Here is a 24,017-nt window from a genome sequence, read left to right on the forward strand (position 1 = left end):
ATTGACTTTTTTTTTGTCCGAATTCTGAGATGAAAGTTTAAACTGTTTCTGTATTAAAAGTTTTTTTATTGATTTGCAAGATGTAAATCAAGCATTATTATAATAACAACTAAACCAGAAAAAATCCATGATACAAACATCCATTTTATTTGTCATTGTCACTTTGAGAAACATAAAACTTTATGAGCAGCTACAGCGGTACATTCGGTGACCATTACTAAAGAAAAACAATTTCCTTCATAAACTAAATCTTTTAAAACACGATATAAGAAAACACGTTTCTTTTAAAAATGAAGAAGTGCATGGGTACTATTTAACATGAATATATTAATGATTTCCTTATTTTTTACAAGCTGCTTATTAACATTATTGATGTTGAAGAGGAGACCGCTTATGAACCATTATAAACACATATCGTTAGACAACTGTTATGTTAAAAACGAGGGCAACTGGTTAACAGTAAGAAGCAATACATTATCATGAAGCCATAAACACTAGAGACTAAGAACCATCCAATCGTTTGGTAAAAAAAAAAAAATTAAGACAAATATAGTCTCCTGTTCCAAGTCTTTTCGACCTACATTTATACCTAGTGAAACTGTTGCTAAAACCTTTTAAAACTACAGAATCAGTCAATACACACACACACACACACACACACACACACACACACACACACACATCAGCCTCCCTCACCACCCAAGGATAATCAAATGCTAAAATTAAATCGCCTCTGCCAGTAAAACCCAAAAGGATCCAAGGTGCGATGGTCCCTATAGGCTAAACCCGGACACGGCCAGGTGTGGTGGTCTCTAGAGGCTGACCCCAGGTGTGCTGGTCTCTAGAGGCTGACCCCAGGTGTGCTGGTCTCTAGAGGCTGACCCCAGGTGTGCTGGTCTCTAGAGGCTGAACCCAGGTGTGCTGGTCTCTAAAGGCTGACCCCAGGTGTGCTGGTCTCTAAAGGCTGACCCCAGGTGCGGGGGTCTCTAGAGGCTGAACCCAGACACGACGAGGTGCTGGACCTGGTTCCTCGCCTCAAAGTAGGACGTGTCCGTGTCGTTCTCCGGCTGGGGGACAAAGGCCATGGCCTGGTTCTGGATGTCGTCCCAGTCCTGGCCCTCGAACAACGGGTGGCCGCTCAGCTCTGACGGTTCAAATGACAAAACAGGACGTGAAAAGGCCTTTTCTCTCAGAGCAAGGTGAAGCAGCTTTGAGTTTGCATGAACCCCGTATCTGGATCCCATTTCTGGGACCTCTCAGGTGTGCCTGAACAGCCTGATACACTTTTACTCTCTCCAATTCTTAATCCTACATTTGTTATGGAAGAGTGTTCTGGGTGGTGGCTAGGGTGTTCTGGGTCATTACTAGGGTGTTCTGAGCGGCTGGTAGGACGGTCTGGGAGGTTTCTATGGTGTTGTATGTGGTATTCTATGCAGGGTTTCAGTCAATTAGCATTTACTGGCAAATGGCCGACTAGAAAGTCGATTTACCGGTAAATATAATTCTTCACGGCCATCTTGTTCCGGTACCTTTTTATTTAATTTATATATGCGTTGGTGCGTTGCTTACTGAATGCATGGACCTACTATTGCCCTCTTTTATTATAATGCATGCGTGTACACCTGTATGAAATATGGCCTTTCAATTTCACATTCGGCTAAGTAGGCCAAAGAAAAGGCTAGCAGAAACCCTCACTCTAGGGTATTTAAGGTGGTTATTTAAGGTGGAGTATTCTATGTTGTTTAAGGGGATGTCAAAAAGGTTTTAGGTGGTTGCTAAGGGGTTTCAGGTGGTTGCTAAGGGGTTTAAGTTGGTTACTTGGATGTTTAAGGTAGTTTCCATGGTGTTCTAGGTGGTTGCTAGGGTGTTCTTGCTTTAAAAGTCGAATCATTTAAAAAGTATAAATAGTAAGTTTGGAGTCATTGTATAGATTGTAAGGTAGTTCGTAAAAAAGAAGGATTTGAGTCCGTATGTTTGGGAAGATTATTAATAGTCCAGCGAGAGAATGGTTATTATTTGAACAGCCGTTAAGTTGTAAACTCATCAAAATAACTAAACATAAGATTTCAATGCTTGCGTGTATGGGGAGAACATGTAAAGTTGTCCCTTGCAAAAGAGTATCAACACCATTGTTCAGAAATCTGAGATGAGCGATCACTGCGAGGAGCTCAAACTTTAGTAAAATAGCTCTATGTGGTCGAAATATTGTCTAAGAGGGGCCAGTTTATAGACTTGGAGGTCAAATGCTGTACATTCATAGCAGGAGAACACAGAAAACTGCAGAGCTACCCAATCTCACCCTGGAGGCCGGCTCGCTTGGTCACGTCCATGGTCAGCAGGATCTCGATGGCGTTCCTGGCGTTCCCAGACAGCTCCTCCTCTCCCTCTGGCCACGGGATGTCTGGCGGGGGGGACATTAAAAAAAAAAACATTCAAATGTATCAATTATTAGACTTGATTGTTTATATATGCAAATGTTTTCATGTGGCCGTTCAATTTTACATTCGGCCGGTAAATAACATTTTTATTAGCCATGTTGGCCAGCCAAAGAAATGGCTATCTGAGAACATAAATCTATGGTATTGTGGGTGGTTCATAGGTAGAAATAAATGAATGCAAATTATAGTAATATTATCTTGAGCAGAGCGTTGACTCAAAGAAAGAACCAGAATCAGACCGCTATCTGCTGAAGGGACGTAGGAGGGAGGGGAAACCCCCACTGACCTCGGTTGAGGATGTTCTGGAAGACAAGCTGCGGCGTCTCGTCGTTGAAGGGGGGCACGCCCGTGAGGAACTCAAACAGGCACACCCCCAGGGCCCACCAGTCCACCATGAAGTCTAGAGGAGGACGGACGGACGGTCAGGAATGGCCTGTGAGATGCACTCTTCAGGCATTCTGGTTAGGAGTGTGCTTTTTACTTCACAGCAGCGGTGGGTGAGCGAGGGACTATAACGAGGTTAGATAACTGGACGAGCGAGGATCCAATTTCAAAGCATCCCAAGCCAACTGCACCAGTGGGGTGCATGAATGAACATTCATTCTTTTGAAAACAGTTGTTCAAATGAGGTTATAAACTGCTAAACCCTGCTTTTTCATTCCAAGTTAGTTAAAATAACTTATTCTATTGAATTATATTTAATTAAAAATATATATTTTATGGAAACGTATGGCAGCAGGCAATTTAAATAACAGAATATGCGTGAGACATCTAGGCAAAAACAAACAGCATAGCAAATCACATCTTTTAAGACAAGACCCCGATTGTGTCCATCTTAAAAGCCCAGCTGATCTTTTGACAGCATGTGACCCCGCAACACATCGCTATCAACCAGGTTAGTGTCAATCACAAAGGCCCCCCTTTGCCTCATTATGGAGACTGCCACACACTAAAAAGATCCCCATCTCCTGTTAGAAGTCCAGCTGAACAAGGTTTAAGCACCAAACCAAAATCAGCAAAAGCCAGGCAGCCATTTTGCCTCATCCCTATTAGTGGGTCGGGGGGGAAGCGTGAAGCAGCAAGGTTTTCATTTGTCTTTTTAATAAAACTCACCACAACAACCGTATCCTGAAACTACAAACAGAAGACCCGTCATAAAATGCTATACCACGTCGATCTCCTGACATAAAACATACAGTACTTCATGTACATTGTTTCAAATGCGGCACTTGTTTCAAGCGCAGTATGCAATCGCATACTGCACACCTGTCTTGTTGATAGTTGTTCAATGTATATCAAGAACTAAAATGCTAATTTGCTCTTGTATGCCATTCATATTCCTTCATGTAGCAGTGCAGCACCACTAATTTCTCGTATGCCGAGCCCTTGTTGGTTCACTTGCTAATGCTTGACTCATGAACAGATCCTTCAGATATCCAGCGTGTTTTCTTCACATCTTGTAACCCTTACCGTGCGGTTTGCCCAGCAGGAGTTCCGGGGCCAGATAGTCTGGGGTGCCCAGTATCTGGGCCCCCAGGGCCGGCACGGGGCCCCGGCGAACACTCTTGGGGGTCCTGAAGGGGGTGTGGGACGGCGTCATGGGCTGGGGCGTCTGGCTCACCGAGAGAAACCAGAGAAAAAACACGCAAAGTTTAAATTATTAAAACATGGGAGGAACATGACATGACGATTTAAAACTATGCCAATTCTTTTTTTTATTAATGGTTAAAATGGATATTTCCTTGATATATGAGCTTCGAACCCCCAATACCGGTGACTTGTGGATTAGCAGCGAGCCCCATAAGTATGCATCATTACTATGCATCACTAGCATCCACCATGACGATTATCTTTAGCATGTACAGTACTACTATGATTAGCATTACACGTCATCCTCATCATCATCATCATCCTCCTCATCCTCCGCCCCACCTGATAGCGGGAGCCGTTGGAGCTGTGCGTCCTCTGGACGGGCGTGACGCCGCCCGTGACGAAGGGCGCCATGGAGGACGTGTCCATGGACTCCACCGAGTGGCTGGAGAAGTTGGAGCGGCTGATGGAGCTGCAGTAGCTGCGGAACGCCACCCCGGGCCGGGGCTTCAGGAAGCACAGCGACTGGGCGGCCGGAGGGGGGGGGGTGGTCGCGCCCGCGGGCGACTGGAGCTCCCCCCGGCGGAACAGGTTGCAGCCCAGCGCGGGCCTCTGCGGGGTGGGCTCCGTCGAGGCCTCCCGGTCCCCAGAGCGCTCCGCGCCCGGGGACGGCGTGCGGCGGCTGGACGCCTCCGACGCGGGGCTCTCGCCGACGAGCGCGGAGCCCTCGTTCAGGGAGCCGTCCGAGTCCAGGCACAGGTTGCGGCAGAGGTCCTGGTCGGAGGTAAAGCTGGAGTCCTCCGGCCCCGGGGCCAGGAACACCTCCTCCGCGGGGTCGTGCAGCTCGCAGAAGAGGTTCTTGGTGACGCTGAGCGGGCTGGAGATGCAGGGGGAAGCCCTGAAGTCCTCCAGGCAGACGGTGGAGAACGCCCCGGTGAGCCCCGAGGGCCTCTCCTCGGGGGGGATCTGGAAGGCGCGCTGGTAGGCCGTGTTGGCCCGCTTGGCCTGGATCTCCGCCGCCGCCTCGGGGCTCTTCTCCACGTCCGAGAACGTCCTCTTCCCGGGCGCCAGGCTGGCCGCCTGACCGTCCGTCCCAGGCCGGGGGTCGTTCCCCTGGGGCACGGTGGTGGGGTGTGCGGGCGGTCCGCAGGCCGCCTCGGCTGAAAACCTGAACTTATCGGACGAGGTCAGTTCGAGGCCCCGGTCTGCATCAGGACGGACGGACTCTGTCTTTATCGGCCGGGTGCCGGAAGGCGTCTCGCCCACGGCCATGTTGCTTACAGGTTTGTTTTCTTTCTGAGGATCAACAATGCTGAGCATCAATGCACCACATACCCCCTGATTATGAACATGGAATAGTGTTACTGATATTTCACACCCTTTGGGTCACCAAGTTAGATTTCAATGCGTATATTGCTTCTCTAATGCGATAAAAAAAATATGATAGTGTTGCAGGTGATCAGGCCCCAGGAAGGTGAAATGGTTGGAAAGTCCTTACCCTGGCTATGTCTACTACGTTAGGCCTGTCCCTGTCAACACGTTTGACTAATGGCCAGGGTGTAGCTGGTGTGTTTGACTCCAAGACAAAACTCGGACCATGCAGGTTTTGACCGATGAGAAATCTCATGTATTTGAACACAAAGTTGAACACAAAGTCATTTTTGAAAAAACGTTCTTACTTAGACCAAAAGTCCAAGTAATTGTTTTACATTTGAACGGTGTTCTCCCTAAAATGTACAGCCCATAATATGGTGGAGACCACTCAGTTAATGGCAGCATGTGGTGGAGCACCGACCTCCTCACACTCCCACAGCGGGCTGCCCTCGCCCTCCGACTCGGTGTTGCTGACGGCGCTCATGGTCTCGAACCTCCGCCGGGTCGTCAGCAGGGTGGGGGTCAGGTTCTTGCCCAGGGACCGCGGGCTGAAAATGCTCTTCATGGCCGCTGCGGGAGGCAAGATAGCGTTAGCTGGCCCTGACATAACGTGGGCATGAAACGGTGCACCTAGTGTGTAGTAAAGATGCATGATTGTCCTTTGTTTTATTGTAGTTTGTTTTATCTTTGTTTTTTGATTGTTACTTGTATTATTGTTGTTTGTTTTATCTTTTTTTTTAGCACTTTGGTCAACTACTGTTGTTTTTTTAAATGTGCTTTACAAATAAATTTACATTTTATTTGATACCCACCATGTCTGCACCCTTGAGCAAGAAGCCCTAACCCTACTCCTCAATGGCTGCAGTTCATGTGTCTCAATTCAGTGTAAGTTCCGTTGGACTGGTCTATGATAGATTAATTATGAATCAGACACATTACAATTGAATATCTTGTATGATGATGATTCGGTTAGAGACGACCCTTGCACATCACATGTTGACAGAGCAGGACGGGAGAAGCTTTGAGGGCGGGTCCGAGAGACCTCATGGGAGCCAATAAGGAACAGCGTTACTGAATTTCAAATGAGCCGAGCGAAACAGACACACCTCGGCTTTCAGTGTAAGAGGGACGGGTCGATCCAGTGGGACAGATCGTAGGAGGACCTACACTGCGACGTACCGCGTTTCTGGGAGGAGCCACCAGGCCCGAACGTGCGATTCTTCTTCCTCTTGACCTGCAGCGAGCACGGGGACTGCTGCCTTCGCTCGGCGCGGTCACATGACATGGGGCTGGGCACCGCGGACGTGCTACACCTGCGCCGGTTCTCCGCTTCTGGTGTGTTCTGGTGGAGCGAGGGGATGGTTTGTAAACACAGGCCGGGACTGAGCTGCTATCCTTCAAATACAAAATATGGCATACAATTTTCTTTTGTCATACAGTCTTAAGTTGGATTTCCCAGCCAGGAGATTGATTAAGTATCCTCTTATCGTGGGAGGTATTTTGCCAGTCAAAAGCTAATCCCTTGTTGTTCCAGCAGTATGCCAAACTCTGAAAGTAAGTGTTGGGCCCTGCAAACATACACTTACAGATGTGTGTGTGACAAAAAGACCTTTGTGTTACTTACAAATCCTAGAGAGCTGATTAAGGAGAGGACCTGGCCAGGGGTTCGAGAGTAGTGTTTATCAGGCTTGGCCAGGGAAGGGGTGTTCAGGATGTCCGACAGATTCAGCTCTGTCACAGAAAACAAGGGCCAGCATGAATGGTACTGTAACTACATAACATGTCCATCAGCAGGTTTCTGGTGCCACAAGATAGGCTTCTGTACCTCTATCCAGCTTAACTTTAGAAAGACCAAAGTCTGTCAGTTTGATGTGTCCTTCGTTGGAGATCAGCATATTGTCAGGTTTCAGGTCCCTACAAACAGTGTGTTCCAGATCAGATCCATACATTCAGAAGAACAGCAGGAGGAACAAACAAGACACTTCTGGTTACCGCCGCCAAAGATTCTGTGAACAATCCACCCACCTGTGTATTATACTGTGACGGTGCAGGTAGTCCAACGCAAGTGATACTTCTATAATGTATTTCACAGCCATATCCTGGTCAAAATAACCATAGATCTGGAGGAGAGACTTAACGTCGCCACCAATGAGATATTCCATTACCTGCAAATTAAAGCATTGAAATATCATGATAAATTAACACCTTGTAGAAAGAGACTATTGCAGAACATAGTGAGAAAACATGAATCTGCAAATGTTACCAGAAAGACTTTGGTGGCCGTTTGAAGGCAGTAGTACAGGTGGACCACAAAGGGACTTTTGCAGATGGCCAGGGCATCCCTCTCTCCCTTCATCTGGCCCGTCATGTTCTTATCCACCATGTGGGCTTTCTTCATCACCTAGTAGTCAAATTCAGATTATTTTGTTAATTGCAGAGTAAAATGTTTCTGTTTCTGCTGGTCTTACGCAACTCAAAATATTGGAAATATAAGTGTTGTTCAAGTAAACTGTACGGATAGAGAGATAGAGATATATATATATATATATATATATATATATATATATATATATATATATATATATATATATATATATATATATATATATATATATATATATATATATATATATGCACACACACACAGACATATATATTGTTGCAGGCCAGTGGGTGTGGGGTTTCCACACCACCAAAGTGGAATGATAAAAACACAGAACACAGAGAGCCGGTCCAACTCAGGATGGTTTATTCACTGCGTAAACAAAACCACCAGGGTGGGGGAAACAGGGTAATCCCCAATCCGTAGTTCTCTCTGTAGCTTGCTAGCCCTAGCTCCGGCTTGTGGTAGCCTGCTCTTTCAGAGCAGCCAGCACAGCCAGCACTCCAGCTTAATGGCCTTAAGGCCTGCCTCGTTAATTGGAGGAAGTCCATGGCTTGGGGGTGGAGCCAGCAGGTTGCATGACCTACCACTCCCCTCACTGCAGTCTGCCACACACACACACACACACACACACACACACACACACACACACACACACACACACACACACACACACACACACACACACACACACACACACACACACACACACACACACACACACACACACACACACACACACACAAATATAAATGGGCTCAGAGAAATTGCACATACAAGAAAATGCAAATGCAATGTGTTGCATGCAAGGAGACATAAATGGAGACTGGTTTGGGAACTGGTTGGCTAATCTCCCCCAAATGAAAGTTTTCTCTTTACTCCCTTACTCAGTTCACTCCCTCTTTCTAATTTCCCACTGTGTGTGTAATTTAACCAGTGGAATTAAAACATTGCTGTAGCGCCCTTTACTGCTCTACCGCCCACCAGGTGCTCTCTGGGGATTCTGGGAGGAATTTTAATCTCCTAGCCAACATCCCTGAAGAGGGCCCCCTGCTGCTATTTCTCTGTGATTTCCACATCCTGACATGTCTAAATCTCAACCGTTGTTTATATCTTCTTTCGCTCTCTCCCCCCTACACATTGAAAGCTGGTAACCAACTCAGCCTAATATAAACCAGGAACTGCACTACCAACGACCTAAGTTTCTGTATCTCCACTTTACATCTCAGACCACTTCTTATCTTACTCTCTCAACCTCCCAAACCTTCGCCATCAGCTCTCCCCTCACCGGACTCCTTCTCACTCATGCCTCCCTACTCGGCCACGGACATTCTTCTCTCTTTTTTGCCCTCGTCTCTGGACACTCACCTATCAGCGGGCTCGCCCGACCCCTCTGGCGCCTTGGTTGTCAGACTCAGTGCATGCTAAAAGAACCTCACTACGGGCAGCTGAAAGAGTGTGGTGCGAATCCAAGCGCCCTGACAACCTTCTTGCCTACCAATCACTTTGCGTTTTTTTGGCCTCCTATCTGCTGCTACAAGTTCATTCTGTCATCTAAAATGCAATCTTCCGTCTCTAATCCCCTAAAAAAATCTTCCCATCTTCTCCAACAACCTGTCACTCCCCCACCTACCTAATAGTGTTTTTTGTTTGAAAGATAGATACTCCTCATTTCATCACCCACCTGTGGTCAACTCCCTTTTCACCTCCCTCTCCCAAAGAGGTCTCACTTCCCACCGCCCAACAACCTGCCCTCTGGACCCTATCCCATCTCACCATTGTCTATTGCTCCTGACACCCTTCCTACCCTTACCCATCTCATGGACACATCTTGGACTACTGCTTGCTTTCCTACTGCCCTTAAAGCAGCAAGATTGAACCTTCTTTTAAAGAAATCACACACGTGACACACCCCATCTGATGTGTAGAATTACAGACATGTCTCAATTCTACCATGTATCTCTAAATACCCATGCAAAGTACATGCAGCTTAACCAACCCTCTGCATACCTCCACTAGAACAATCTTCTGGACCCTTCCTAGTCTGGATTTAAGGCCGGTCACTTACACTTCTAGAGATTTTTGACAACTGAGACCCTACCCATCTTCCTTCGCAGGTTGAAAACGAATCTGTTCAGACTGCATCTTGGTGAATGACGAACAATTAATTTGAAAATAATAAATGTCTCATTGTCTTGTCTCTTATTTAAGCATATGTATTTCATGATTATTTTACGCAATCACGTTGACCTTCCAGTTTTTTTGGTGAATATCTTCATTGCTGAATGCACTTAAGTCGCTGAGGAGAGAGGACAAAAGTACTGTGTATACAAAAACACAATTAAGACAACGTATGCACAAAAGCGTCTAACATAATACATAGGTAGAAACCTGAATACTGGTTGATAAACCACGTTACCTTGATGGCATACAGCTGAGCATTTGGCCTGCATTTTTTCCGTGCAAGGTACACCTTTCCAAAGGCTCCCCGGCTGATGGGCTTCAGGATCATGAAGTCCTCGATGGAAGCTGGCTTCCGTGGATCACATGGCTTTACAATTGAGTTGGATTCATCTTTAGGGTGCTTCTCTTTTGCGTCCATGTTGTTATTTTTAAGTTCTGTATAATAAGAAAAGGCGGTATGCCTCGCTCGGCTTCATGTGGAAAAACACGTCCAAACAAGTCGGGTTTGTTTTGAAATTTTGAAATCCGCACTTCTGCCGTGGGTCCTGAGAGGCGGGGTTCGACGCACTGCCTGTGCCAAAGCAGAGGCTTTTGAACCTAAATTAAGCGATTCTGGATAATAATTTATGATACAATCAACTTGAAAATATTCTGTACAATATTCAACTATATATATATTTTTAAAAATATATAATATGTTCAGGCAGTAAAATAGTCCTTTATACAACTTATGTCCTTAAAATATTTATATTCTTACTTGGAATAGAACAAAAATGAAATGTATTACTACTACAAAAAAATTGTACAGCAAAATATATTTCAAACGCAACGTTTGTATACAAATTTTAATCTGAATTACGCCAGATGACCCGGTAGTGATACCCGCTTGCGTCAATTTGTAGGCTCTTTGACCTTAACGAAGAAGCCCTTTTAATCGACACTGGAAAGTTGTGTAATAAAAACAAGGCGAACCAAAGGACCTTCACCTGGGACATAGTCCTGTGTCCGGAGGGCTTTGTTCTCATACCATAACCATCAACATCCACCGTGTTGCGGAGGAACCATGTTTTCGATTTCGCCACAACAGGTAATGCTAACAGCTAGTTAGCCGGCCGGCTTGACAGCTATCTAGATGCACACATATCTTTATCTGTAATAATACATTCGCTTTACAACCAAACAATAGTTCCATTGATTGTATACATGTCTGTATTTTCACGTTTTACATTCAACTTTAGCGTTGCTTTGGATGGGAGCGCTTTATAGCTTTGTTCATATTTGTAGCTTGATCTATTACGTCACGCATACCTCGCGTTACATAGCGTCAGTCACCTACAGCGTGTCGCTACTACTGCCTCATACCTTACGTTAAATGAACAGTGGGTTACATAGCGTCAGTCACCTACAGCGTGTCGCCACTACTGCCTCATATTGCTATATTGACTGGGGAAACATAGACATACCTCACGTTACATGAACAGAGCGTTACATAGCGTCAGTCACCTACAGCATGTTGATACTACCTCGTATTGCTCTATTGACTTGTGAAACCTAGACATGCCTCACGTTACATGAACAGAGCGTTACATAGCGTCAGTCACCTACAGCGTGTTAATACTACTACCTCATATTGCTCTATTGACTGGTGAAACCTAGACATGCCTCACGTTACATGAACAGAGCGTTACATAGCGTCAGTCACCTACAGCATGTTGCTACCACTCCCTCCTATTGCTCTATTGACTTGTGAAACCTAGACATACCCTCACATTGCTCTATTAACTGTTGAAACCTAGACATACCTCGCCTGCCCTGCTGTCCTTAAAAGACCTCATAGCAGTTCCATGAATGGAAGATGGTGTGTACATTTATCATATCCTCTGCCATTACATGCATATTTCAATACCCCTCTCCCCAGATGATATTGCCCCTGAGCCAGCTCGCCAATGCGATCCATTCCCTGAAGAGTGCGGCTAGTTCGGCGGTCACAGCGTCTGTGCAGAACCTGCAGAGTGTCCCAGCTCCGGAGAATGACCTCCTGCCGAGAGATGTAAGTGGACAGCATGTAAACAGTGACTATTACATTCCAAAACTCCTGGTATGCCAAGCCAAGCTTCCTAAACAAACTGTCAATAGCCGAGGCAGGACCGTTATACTATCCATATTGTGTTGGACTCTGGATGGCTCAGTTGGCTGATAATTGAACATTTGTTTTCATGAGCATTTAGTTTATTGTAGTGGAGAGGTGCAATGTTTTCTGCTGGCCAGACTGTACTAGGTGCTAATGCATATTGATCTACTTGGTGAAGATGGGCGCGTAAAATACATTGCTAGTTGGGTCAAAAATTTTCCCGTAATTTACGTGTGGGTGATGGGTGGTGATTTAATATAACAAGGTATCGTAGTACTTAGTATTGTGTGTCTGTGTCTCTCTCCAGCCCAGTGTGAGCCTGAGGGATGTGGGTCTGTCTGAGTTCGGGGCTGGTCAGCTGGAGGAGCTGGTCAGCAGGTTACTGCCCTGCCTGGGGCCGTTGGAGGCCCCCTCCTGCTCTTCCCCATGGAGGACCTCTCACGCTTCCGCCAAATCCTTCTTCCACAACAAGCACGGTGAGTACCAGGCCGCTTGGTTGGATTGCATCTCGAGAGGTGTGTGTTCTTAACCCATGGTTCTGACCTCTGGAAACTGTGATACTTTTTTAGTACAGTGATTCCGTTCAAGCTTTATAATGAGCGATGTTGTATATGAAATGCAACATACACCTTGACCATACACGATAAGCCTGAGACGCTTAACCCTCACTCGGACATCAAAATAAATCGCTGCTCAGATGGAGCTTCACCATCCAAACACACCATAGCAGTGTACTATAGTTGTCCAAACATCAAATCCACAGTGAAAGAGCTCAAAACATCGGCTCATCAATACATTCTGTGGCATCAATTATAAGTGCTGGAGAAGCTTAACCATCCCTCGGACGGTACAGTCCACAGCAACCCAGACAAGCTCTACATGTCCACAAACACCTCAGTGTCTCTTTATGGTGACGTTGAAGATTATACTAATAGGCACTTTGACGCTATGAGAAGAATGCATGGATGGGAGCAGAGTGGAATATTCAAACTGTATGGTGGAGACTGGCAAAAACATACGATTTCACTCCTGGATTTTACATTCTCCTGGATCAAAAGCGATGTGCTTTGAGTGGCCATAGTTTCCAGTAAAGAGCTGTATGGAGGCGGCCTGCGATGATGATGATGATGATGTTGTTGTTGTTGTTGTCCTAAAGGGTTTACTCAGAGAACGGCTGGCTCGGCGGTATTCCACAGACAACAGCACAGCCCTCTGCAGTCACTCTGCACACAGCTGGAGTATTTACCAGGTAGCAGTACAAACATTTAGTCCCATTGTCATTGTACTGGATTTGTTTTGGACAGCACTCAAATTATTAGTCCTTGTTTGTTTGTATATATGTATATACTGTGTGTGTGTGTGTGTGTGTGTGTGTGTGTGTGTGTGTGTGTGTGTGTGTGTGTGTGTGTGTGTGTGTGTGTGTTTGTTATAATTATAAGCATTATGTGTTTGTGATACACAGCAGAACAATCAACCACCAAGCCCACAGGTGCCCTTGAGCAAGATGCCTAATCCAGCTATTACCTTAGTGACGTGTGTCTGAGAGAAACTCAGTCTGGATGACTTTGGATGAAGAGGTTTACTAAATGGCCGATAAGTAATGGTAACTAGGATCGTCATGCCAGCTGTTTTTAACCCTTATCCTCCTGCCTCCGGTCTGTCCCACAGCAGGCGTCCAGAGTCGTGGGTTCAAGACCCTGAAGTCGAGCACCAGGCGGAGGGACCCCGCCTACCAGGCCCCGACAGAGCCGGAGAGCTACACCCCAGCCTTCATGAAGGTGAGGGTCCCTAGTTCAGTTCAGTTCAGTTAATCTGTTTTTTTTATCAGTTTAGTTTTGTCATGGTTACAGGATAATAACAAACTGTCGTTTTTCGTTGTCCACCCATTTATACATCATTTAAATCTCCATGAATCCATCCCCCATTAAATTACACATAATAACTCCCCATAAACACCTCATAGCCTCCCCAAAAATACCCCATAGACTCCCCCCCCGTTTAGAGTCCTGCAGGGACTCGACACACGCATAGTCTGGGATTACTGCCATGGGAGGAGTTGCTTTGGTTTGTGCTTGTTGAATTAAGTGCTGAGGTAGGGGTCGAACGAGAGAAGGTTTCCCAGCTAAAATACTTTTCTTTCAATTTCATCTTCTCTGGAAAAGTAGTTTTCTAAATCAGACACAAGCATGCATCTTGTAAGCTTTTTTCTTTTTTCTTACATGGCAGGATGGCTATACAACAGAGTGTAGGCGTAGTTCTGGGCTCTATTGTCCCCAAAGCTTTTGGAACAATTTGATACAATATTTGTTGAAGTTTTGTATGAACAAAGTTATTGTTTGTACAAGTAGGCCGGTCAACTTGAAAAACAATAAAAGACCAGACCCCTGTAGGCAGGCATTAACATGCTACGTTAACAGCATGTGAATAGCAAGCTCATAGCGGGAACTCTGTGTCCTCCAGAGTCTCCTGGGCAGAGAGAAGGGCACGGAGGCCCAGACTTTGGACCAGCTGATGAAGCAGAAGAACCTCCCTGAGGCCCAGCAGGAGGCCTTTAAGACGGGCTTCACCGAGGGCTTCATGAAGTCCCAGGCCTACTCCCAGAGGACTCCAGGTACTGGAGACCTCTCTGTCTCTATCTCTCTGTCTGTCTCTGTCTCTCTGTCTGTCTCTGTCTGTCTCTATCACTGTCTCTGTCTCTCTGTCTGTCTCTGTCTCTCTGTATGTCTCTGTCTCTCTGTCTGTCTCTGTCTCTGTCTGTCTGTCTGTCTGTCTCTGTCTGTCTCTGTCTCTCTGTCTGTCTCTGTCTGTCTCTGTCCCTGTCTGTCTCTGTCTCTCTGTCTGTCGCTGTCTCTCTGTCTCTGTCCCTCTGTCTGTCTCTCTGTCTGTCTCTGTCTCTCTGTCTCTCTCTCTGGCTCTCTCTGTCTGTCTCTGTCCCTCTGTCTGTCTCTGTCTCTCTGTCTGTTTCTCTCTCTCTGTCTGTCTCTGTCTGTCTCTGTCTCTCTGTCTGTCTGTCTCTCTGTCTGTCTCTCTCTCTGACTCTCTCTCTAGCTCTGTCTGTCTCTGTCTGTCTGTCTCTGTCTGTCTGTCTCTGTTCTCTGTCTGTCTCTGTGTCTCTGTCTCTCTGTCTCTCTGTCTGTCTCTGTCTCTGTCTCTCTGTCTGTCTCTGTCCCTCTGTCTGTCTCTGTCTGTCTCTGTCTCTCTGTCTGTCTCTCTCTCTGGCTCTCTGTCTTTTGTGTGTGTTAAACACAGGTCTATATTTTTTCTTTATTTCTTTCCCAACTTAGTTTAAAGCCGGTTGCCTTAATAAAGATATTGGAGCAGATCACATTTTTATTAATTAATTGATTGGCAATAGTTGAAACACAATTGCTTACCTTTTTTTAAACGGACAAAAAAATAAATATATTCCATGTATTATTTTTAAGTGATTTACGGGATGATGTAAGAGATGTATTCATCCCATGCAACAGGTGCTGAGCACTGGAATAAGCAGTGATAAAATGTGCAGTTGCTCTACGTCTCCACTAGGCAGCGGTAGTGGGTTGTGGGTCTGTCCTAAGTTCCTCACTGTGTGCTTGTGTGCTCCAGAATCGGTGCGGCGGACCCGGTTGATCTTGTTGGTGCTGCTGGGGGCGGGCCTGTACGGTCTGTTCAGGTCGCCCTTCCTCTCCGGTAAACACTCCTTTTCTGATACAGGTTTTGGTTCAGCCTTCATTCATTTCTAGGATTAAGAAATGATTCAACACTCATCTAACACGCATATTATTATTTTTTTGACTGAATTGTGTTTTTAAAGAGTAAAATCCTTAGTTCTGTGGATCACGGAGGTGATTAGTCCCATTCCTTACAGTTTGCATACATTTTCCTTTCTCTTTAAAGGCATTGGTAATGTTTGTTATGGGTTTTAATTAAGAACTATCTGACTAAAGAGATGACCGGTTATGCAAGAACAATTTTGTTCGTGTGCGTCTGTGTTCATATGGCGGGAGGTCTGTGTTCCCACTGCTTAAAGCACTACCGTGTGGATTGGTTCACAGTGAGGTTCCGAGCCACCTCGGGCCTGGACTCGGCCGTGGACCCGGTCCAGATGAAGAACGTGACCTTTGACCACGTGAAGGGCGTGGATGAGGCCAAGAACGAGCTGCAGGATGTCGTGGAGTTCCTCAGGAACCCCCAGAAGTTCACCGTTCTGGGGGGCAAGCTGCCCAAAGGTAGGAGCCCCCAGAAGGGCACCGCGCTGGGGGGAGGCAAGCGGCCCATAGTTAGGGGAGAGGAGATTTGAATGCTGACTTCAAATACCACCCAGCCCCTCCGCTAACATACAACTGCAACAAAGACAATGCTGCATGCCACCAAGGGGACTTTTACTGGACTCTTCCCGACATGCAGTATGATGATGATGTTGGAAAACCGGTCAATTGTATAGTTTGTATAGACAACAATACATGGCCTGGTGCTATATGTTGATATGAAGGAGTCCAATCACTCTGACCTGGGCCTGGCGAGGCTGCTTAAATCAGCCATCCTCCAAACACACTCCACACACCCCCGACACCAAATTGAGGCTGGGGACCCTCATGTGTATGTCCTCAGAGTCACACATTATATTGAGTATATGTATATGTATCTTCCACGCGTTGCTCCGTGGTTCGTCTGGTGTGCGACCTGCCTTGCAATTCATAATACATACCAGCGTAAATTACTCATATTTTATATTAGCAATGTGCGATCAGTGGTGCATACATCCATTGTCTACTCAAACCAGACAATATATCCCATATAACATTATTTGAAAACAACGAGAAAAATGCAGAAAACGGAACACAGTGAAATCCTATGTCCAAAATAAATGGACTGATGTTTTTTGCTTTTGTTCCTGATGTCGCCACTAAAACAAATGAACGCGCCTAACACATACAGTGGGGCAAAAAAGTATTTAGTCAGCCACCAATTGTGCAAGTTCTCCCACTTAAAAAGACGAGAGAGGCCTGTAATTTTCATCATAGGTAAACCTCAGCTATGAGAGACAAAATGAAAAAAAAAAATCCAGAAAATCACATTGTCTGATTTTTTTAAGAATTTAATTGCAAATTATGGTGGAAAATAAGTATTTGGTCACCTACAAACCAGCAAGATTTCTGGCTGTCACAGACCTGTAACTTCTTCTTTAAGAGGCTCCTCTGTCCTCCACTTGTTACCTGTATTAATGGCACCTGTTTGAACTCCTTATCAGTATAAAAGACACCTGTCCACAACCTCAAACAGTCACACTCCAAACTCCTCTATGACCAAGACCAAAGAGCTGTCAAAGGACACCAGAAACACAATTGTAGACCTGCACCAGGCTGGGAAGTCTGAATCTGCAATAGGTAAGCAGCTTGGTGTGAAGAAATCAACTGTGGGAGCAATTATTAGGAAATGGAATGCATACAAGACCACTGATAATCTCCCTCGATCTGGGGCTCCACGCAAGATCTCACCCTGTGGGGTCAAAATGATCACAAGAACGGTGAACAAAAATCCCAGAACCACGAGGGGGGACCTAGTGAATGACCTCCAGAGAGCTGGGACCAAAGTAACAAAGGCTACCATCACTAACACACTACGCCGCCAGGGACTCAAATCCTGCAGTGCCAGACGTGTCCCCCTGCTAAAGCCAGTGCATGTACGGGCCCGTTTGAAGTTTCCTAGAGAGCATCTGGATGATCCAGAACAGGATTGGGAGAATGTCATATGGTCAGATGAAACCAAAATATAACTTTTTGGTAAAAACTCAACTCGTCGTGTTTGGAGGAGAAAGAATGCTGAGTTGCATCCAAAGAACACCATACCTACAGTGAAGCATGGGGGTGGAAACATCATGCTTTGGGGCTGTTTTTCTGCCAAGGGGCCAGGACGTCTGATCTGTGTGACGGAAAGAATGAATGGGGCCATGTATCGTGAGATTTTGAATGAAAACCTTCCATCAGCAAGGGCACTGAAGATGAAACGTGGCTGGGTCTTTCAGCATGACAATGACCCCAAACACACCGCCCGGGCAACGAAGGAGTGGCTTCTTAAGAAGCATTTCAAGGTCCTGGAGTGGCCTAGCCAGTCTCCAGATCTCAACCCCATAGAAAATCTTTGGAGGGAGTTGAAAGTCTGTGTTGCCCAGCAAAGGCCCAAAAACATCACTGCTCTAGAGGAGATCTGCATGGAGGAATAGGCCAAAATACCAGCAGCAGTGTGTGAAAACCTTGTAAAGACTTACAGAAAACGTTTGACCTCTGTCATTGCCAACAAAGGGCATGTAGCAAAGTATTGAGATGACCTTTTGTTATTGACCAAATACTTATTTTCCACCATAATTTGCAACTAAATTCTTTAAAAATCAGACAATGTGATTTTCTAGATTTTTTTATTTTTATTTTGTCTCTCATAGCTGAGGTATACCTATGATGAAAATTACAGGCCTCTCTCATCTTTTTAAGTGGGAGAACTTGCACAATTGGTGGCTGACTAAATACTTTTTTGCCCCACTGTATGTGTGGAGTCCATTCCCCCCCCCTATGGGTCTGCCTGTGATGAGGTCCCCGGGGACTAACTGTGGCCCCTGTCCTCAGGCATCCTGCTGGTGGGGCCCCCGGGCACCGGGAAGACCCTGTTGGCGCGCGCCGTGGCCGGGGAGGCCGACGTCCCCTTCTACTACGCCTCGGGGTCGGAGTTCGACGAGATGTTTGTGGGCGTGGGCGCCAGCCGCATCAGGAACCTCTTCAGTGAGTTCAGCACCCTGTTCTGTTTGAAAGACAATGAATACGTTGGTACTTTCCTTGTTCAACAGATTAGTAGTTTGTACTGTTTCTTTGACGTTTTAGTAATTTAGCACACACATTTATCTAAAGACGCTTGGCCAGATGGTAAGGCAACCTTGCTCGAGACGTCTACAGGTAGATTGCTGGCTTGGCTTCGAACCCAGAACCTTTCGGCCCTATATTGAACATGTCTACTTGGTTCCGGTCAGGCCGGTTCCACATTCGATTGTGTCTACCTGATGCTGTGCTATCATGTTGCTATGCAATTTCAATGCTATGCGACCATCTCCGTGCTCTGTGGCTATCTTTAAGACCTACTATCTTGATGCTAAGGAGGCAATGTCTTTGCTATGTGGCTATCTTTATGCTATGCTATCTCATGCTATTGGAGCCTGAGCAGGGATGCAATCTGATAGTAACCACGCTGATGTCCTTGTTCTCTGCAGAGGAGGCAAAGGCAAGCGCCCCGTGTGTGATCTTCATCGATGAGCTGGACAGTGTGGGGGGGAAGAGGATTGAGTCCCCCATGCACCCCTACTCCAGACAGACCATCAACCAGCTGCTGGCTGAGATGGACGGGTAGGTCCTCACACTGTCTCACAGACTCTGACATTCTCCACACATAATAATAATAATAATAATAATAATATCGAGACATTTTATTTATAACACACTTAACATCAACTCAATGACCCCAAAGTGCTAGAGACACATGGTATCATATGGTCCTCAGACGGTCTCATTTGGTCTACTGATAGTTAATGTGCATTGCATTTAAAAATGTTCTATGTATTTATCTATGAAAAATGTAGAACTTTTATTAAATAATATATGTAATAATATCCCATCTAATCTCCGATGTTTTTCTTTCCAGGTTCAAACCAAACGAAGGAGTCATTGTTATCGGTGCTACAAATTTTGCAGAAGCTTTGGATAGGTATGGTTTGATTTTATGCTTCCTTTATAAAGTATGATTTAAATATATCATATACTGTTCATTTGCATTGCAGTGGATCTCCATGTTGATGCTAAAATGGGAGGTATTTTGTAATACCCTAACTTTATTGTAACCTTTTTGTGTGACAGTGCTCTGGTGAGGCCCGGGCGCTTCGACATGCAGGTCACCGTCCCCCGACCCGATGTCAAAGGTCGCACGGAGATCCTCAACTGGTATCTGTCCAAGATCAAGGTGGACCCTGGTAGGCCTCACCGCTAGTTAGCTTAGCTCCTAAACACATGGCAGTGCTGACTATCACGAGTCAAACTCGTGACATAGAAAATAAGTCTGCTGGTCCTCCTAGTTTAGTTTTTGTAACAGGAATTTTAAGTACAAATGGTAAGGGACGTTAAGCTTCTGGAGTTTCTTTGTACAAATATTAATTTTTGACTTATTTTATTAACAGTTCATGTGTTGTTGTTTAATGTTTAATTAAAAAAAGTAAAGATTGATTTACCCTGATAGGAAAAAGCCACAAAGGCAAGCCAATGAGAACGCCTGTCTCTAAGTGTAGAAGCCTCCAGCATGTTCTCGCGAGTCTTATCCCTCGGATCTAAAACTTCTGTCCTTCCTCCTCCGGAGTTAAAGACCGGAACTGTCCTCCATCACTGCCCCAACAAACTGCTCCAACATCTCTTTGTCTTCTGCTCCCTTCCTCCCTCCCTCCCCTCCTCTCCTCCCCCCACCCTCTTATCTCCCTTTCATCCTCCCTCCTCTCCCCAACCCTCTTCGTTCCCCTTCCTCCTCCTGCCCTCTCTCCTCTCTCCTCTCCTCTACCCTCTTCTCTCCCCCTTCCTCCTCCTCCTGCCCTCTTTCCTCTCCCTCACCCTCTTGTCTCCCCTTCCTCCTCCTCCTGCCCTCTCTCCTCTTCTCTCCCCCTTCCTCCTCCTCCTGCCCTCTCTCCTCTCCCCTACCCTCTTCTCTCCCCCTTCCTCCTCCTCCTGCCCTCTTTCCTCTCCCCTTCCTCCTCCTCCTGCCCTCTCTCCTCTCCCCTACCCTCTTCTCTCCTCCTCCTGCCCTCTCTCCTCTCCCCTACCCTCTTCTCTCCTCCTGCCCTCTCTCCTCTTCTCTCCCCCTTCCTCCTCCTCCTGCCCTCTTTCCTCTCCCTCACCCTCTTGTCTCCCCTTCCTCCTCCTCGCCCCTCCTCCCTCCCATCCCCCCAGCGGTAGAGGCGGGGATCATAGCGCGCGGCACGGTGGGCTTCACGGGGGCGGAGCTGGAGAACCTGGTGAACCAGGCGGCGCTGAAGGCCGCCGTGGACCTGAAGGAGCGCGTCACCATGAGGGAGCTGGAGTTCGCCAAGGACAAGATCCTCATGGGTGAGGAGGACGCACACAGACGCAGGGACGTACGCACAACGGCACACACACAAACGCGTTTGCAGGTGCACCCACACGCACACCATGTACGCAGACTTACGCATACGCGTACGAAGGCGCAGACGCACGCACCCACACACATGCAGGAGCGAATGCACGCACGCACGCACGCACACAGGCGCAGACACATGCACAAACACCCTCTGTGGGGCCCAAAAAGATGTAAATGTTTTGTATTCAAATAATTAGCTTATGTTGGAATATTTAGAATAGTATTCTGTGTAAGGTTATACAAAAAGTCTTCATGATCTACATGTTCGTTAAATGACCTCAATAAAAGATAAAGTCCATCTTCAAAGACGGTGAACTCGTATCCTCTTCCTGGCCCAGGTCCGGAGAGGCGCAGCGTGGACATCGACAAGAAGAACAAGGAGATCACGGCCTACCACGAGTCGGGGCACGCCGTCGTGGCGTACTACACCAAGGACGCCATGCCCATCAACAAGGCCACCATCATGCCCCGCGGACCCACCCTCGGACACGTACGGCCACTTCCTGTTCCCCGCCTCTCACCTGGGGTTGACGGATAGTAGAAAGCCAACACGCATACACACACCACACCACTTCTCAGAGCAACGTCCTTCTCAACATGTGATATAAGTGGCTAATAGGTGCCCAATGAGCAGGGATTCTGTGAAGTAATGGGGAGGCGGGAATAATTAATTAATGTAAGAATCCCCCCAAAAAAATCCAAAAATATATTTTTTTATGTTTTAATAATTTTTTATCTATTTGTCTTGATTTAACCTTTGTGTGTTAACAGTATTGCAATTAATTAAATCATTTTTAATCCAAAATCCTGCCTCTCTCACCCTGCCAGGTGTCCATGCTGCCGGAGAACGACCGGTGGAGCGAGACGCGGGCCCAGCTCCTGGCCCAGATGGACGTCAGCATGGGGGGCCGCGTGGCCGAGGAGCTCATCTTCGGAGACGAGTACATCACCACGGGTACGCCGCACTGTGTCGTTAGCCCGTTTAGATGCCCAGCTCCACAGTGGCTAGCAGGCCAGGGACACCTCTTTTGGTTGGTCTGCAGCCTCACCCGTAGGCATCCTGGCGCAGGACGCCCTAGCCCCTACCTGTCCCTTCATGACTTGTACTTGACCCACTCGAAGTCGCTTTCGCTTTGATTACTAATAGCGAATTCATGATACAGATTTGTCAGTATATATTTTATTTTCCTCCTTCTTGCATCTTGTGCAGCTATCCAAAGCATGTTTAACCCGTGTGTGTGTGTGTGTGTGTGTGTGTGTGTGTGTGTGTGTGTGTGTGTGTGTGTGTGTGTGTGTGTGTGTGTGTGTGTTCCAGGTGCTTCCAGTGACTTTGACGGCGCCACCAAAATAGCCAAGATGATGGTGACCCGCTTTGGGATGAGTAACAAGGTGAGCGGAGCTCTGTGTGTCAGACAGGAATGGGGGGGGGTTGATGTGTTAATGTAACTTAAGAGACTAAACCTCCGCCTGTGGTCCTTCAGCTGGGGGTCATGACCTACAACGACCTGACCAAGCAGAGCCCTGAGACCCAGGCCGCCGTGGAACAGGAAGTGCGCGTCCTTCTGAAGGTGGGCCTACCGTTCGGTGGTTGCCATGGTTATGGCGGACCCCGCTGCCAGCACTGAGGCAATATGAAGAGTCGTAACACATGAATAAATCTCTGTCTTCTCTTGGCCTCCAGGACTCGTACGAGAGGGCCAGGACCCTCCTGAAGACCTACAGCCAGGAGCACGAGAACCTGGCGGGGGCGCTGCTCCGCCACGAGACCCTCGACGCCAAGGAGATCCGGCTGGTCCTGGAGGGAAAGGTGCTGGAGCACTGAACCCCCCCCAACACACACACTGTTTCCTTGTATGGAATCATCCCCTGTGCTACATGGTCTTTAGTCAGTTTTTTTATTTTATTTCTATTTCTGTTGTCGGAGATAACCTAACAGATTATTATTATTATTATCATGTTTTATTCTGGAACTTTGATTAAAGTGGGCCCTCATTTTACCACCAGGTGTGATGTTGGTTCGTCATTACAAGCAATTTTGAAATCTACCCAGCATCTCTTTGGGTGGACACGCCCACATGTGATGTCTCTAGTGGATGGATTCTGAAACGGCTCGTAATGATCAGCCATTGATGAACCTTACAGCTGGTGGTCCAATGGGCGTCCTTTAATGGCAACTTGGAAGACGAACACTTGTTTTGGTTAACAACTGAAATTGTCAGTTATGTGTAAACCTTAAACAATTTACATTATGTTAATATATAGACTGTAAACCAATGTTATCTTGCCAGTCCAATGATTGTCGACATGCCACCATATTTTTAGAAGTTAAAGAACGTGTTTTACCAAATAGCTGCAGCAAAAATTTGACTCTACTTGTCACCTTCATATTTTAGTTAGTGTTTTATTTTCCTCGGTTCAGCAGCATCTGCTGTGTTATTCGATTGTCCTTTGTATTTATACGTGCCCAAAGTGTGTCTTTTATTTTTCTCCTTCTTGCATCGTGTGCAGCTACCCAAAGCTGGTTGGGAAGGGGTGTATATACTGTACCTGCGTGGATAGGAATCGGCCCTGTGCTTGTTTTTGTCTCCTAAAATAGGAAACAAGGTGCTGTGTCGAATATCAATAAAGGTTTTTAAACATGCATTGAAAGTCATGTAATTTGTATGATGTCATTGTGTCAAGATGACTTCCTCTTCCTGCAGGTCATTCATAATGTGAAGACGATATCCATGCACATTCACAACCGGCGAACAACTAA

General features: G+C 46.4%; 2 protein-coding genes across 3 annotated transcripts; one reads left to right on the forward strand and one right to left on the reverse strand.

The window, feature by feature from the left end:
* Positions 1-126: 126 nt before the first annotated feature.
* On the reverse strand, positions 127-10,425 carry mastl (microtubule associated serine/threonine kinase-like). Of its 2 annotated transcripts, XM_079754703.1 has the most exons (13): positions 10,205-10,425; positions 7,666-7,803; positions 7,428-7,567; positions 7,228-7,316; positions 7,027-7,133; positions 6,582-6,744; positions 5,824-5,972; positions 4,371-5,324; positions 3,909-4,050; positions 3,552-3,572; positions 2,725-2,838; positions 2,300-2,401; positions 127-1,144 (listed from the first exon to the last, which is right to left on the reverse strand). In XM_079754703.1, exons 1-13 carry the CDS (start codon positions 10,385-10,387, stop codon positions 987-989), a joined length of 2,460 nt encoding a protein of 819 aa, XP_079610829.1. In that variant the 5' UTR covers positions 10,388-10,425; the 3' UTR covers positions 127-986. The 2 variants fall into 2 exon arrangements, with proteins under 2 accessions (XP_079610829.1, XP_079610830.1); XM_079754704.1 differs by lacking the exon at positions 3,552-3,572.
* Positions 10,426-10,880: 455 nt separating this feature from the next.
* Positions 10,881-23,900, forward strand: LOC307088392 (ATP-dependent zinc metalloprotease YME1L1-like). Its single transcript, XM_079754257.1, has 18 exons — positions 10,881-11,056; positions 11,888-12,019; positions 12,408-12,576; positions 13,257-13,349; positions 13,769-13,878; positions 14,561-14,711; positions 15,689-15,772; positions 16,138-16,311; positions 18,703-18,855; positions 19,338-19,470; positions 19,766-19,828; positions 19,978-20,090; positions 21,052-21,207; positions 21,598-21,749; positions 22,088-22,214; positions 22,575-22,648; positions 22,741-22,827; positions 22,941-23,900. The coding sequence occupies exons 1-18, from the start codon at positions 11,033-11,035 to the stop codon at positions 23,079-23,081; spliced, it is 2,136 nt and encodes a 711-aa protein (XP_079610383.1). The 5' UTR covers positions 10,881-11,032; the 3' UTR covers positions 23,082-23,900.
* The last annotated feature ends 117 nt before the right edge of the window (positions 23,901-24,017 follow it).

This window comes from Pollachius pollachius (genome assembly GCF_949987615.1).
Source record: "Pollachius pollachius genome assembly, chromosome: 17".
NCBI lineage: Eukaryota > Metazoa > Chordata > Actinopteri > Gadiformes > Gadidae > Pollachius > Pollachius pollachius.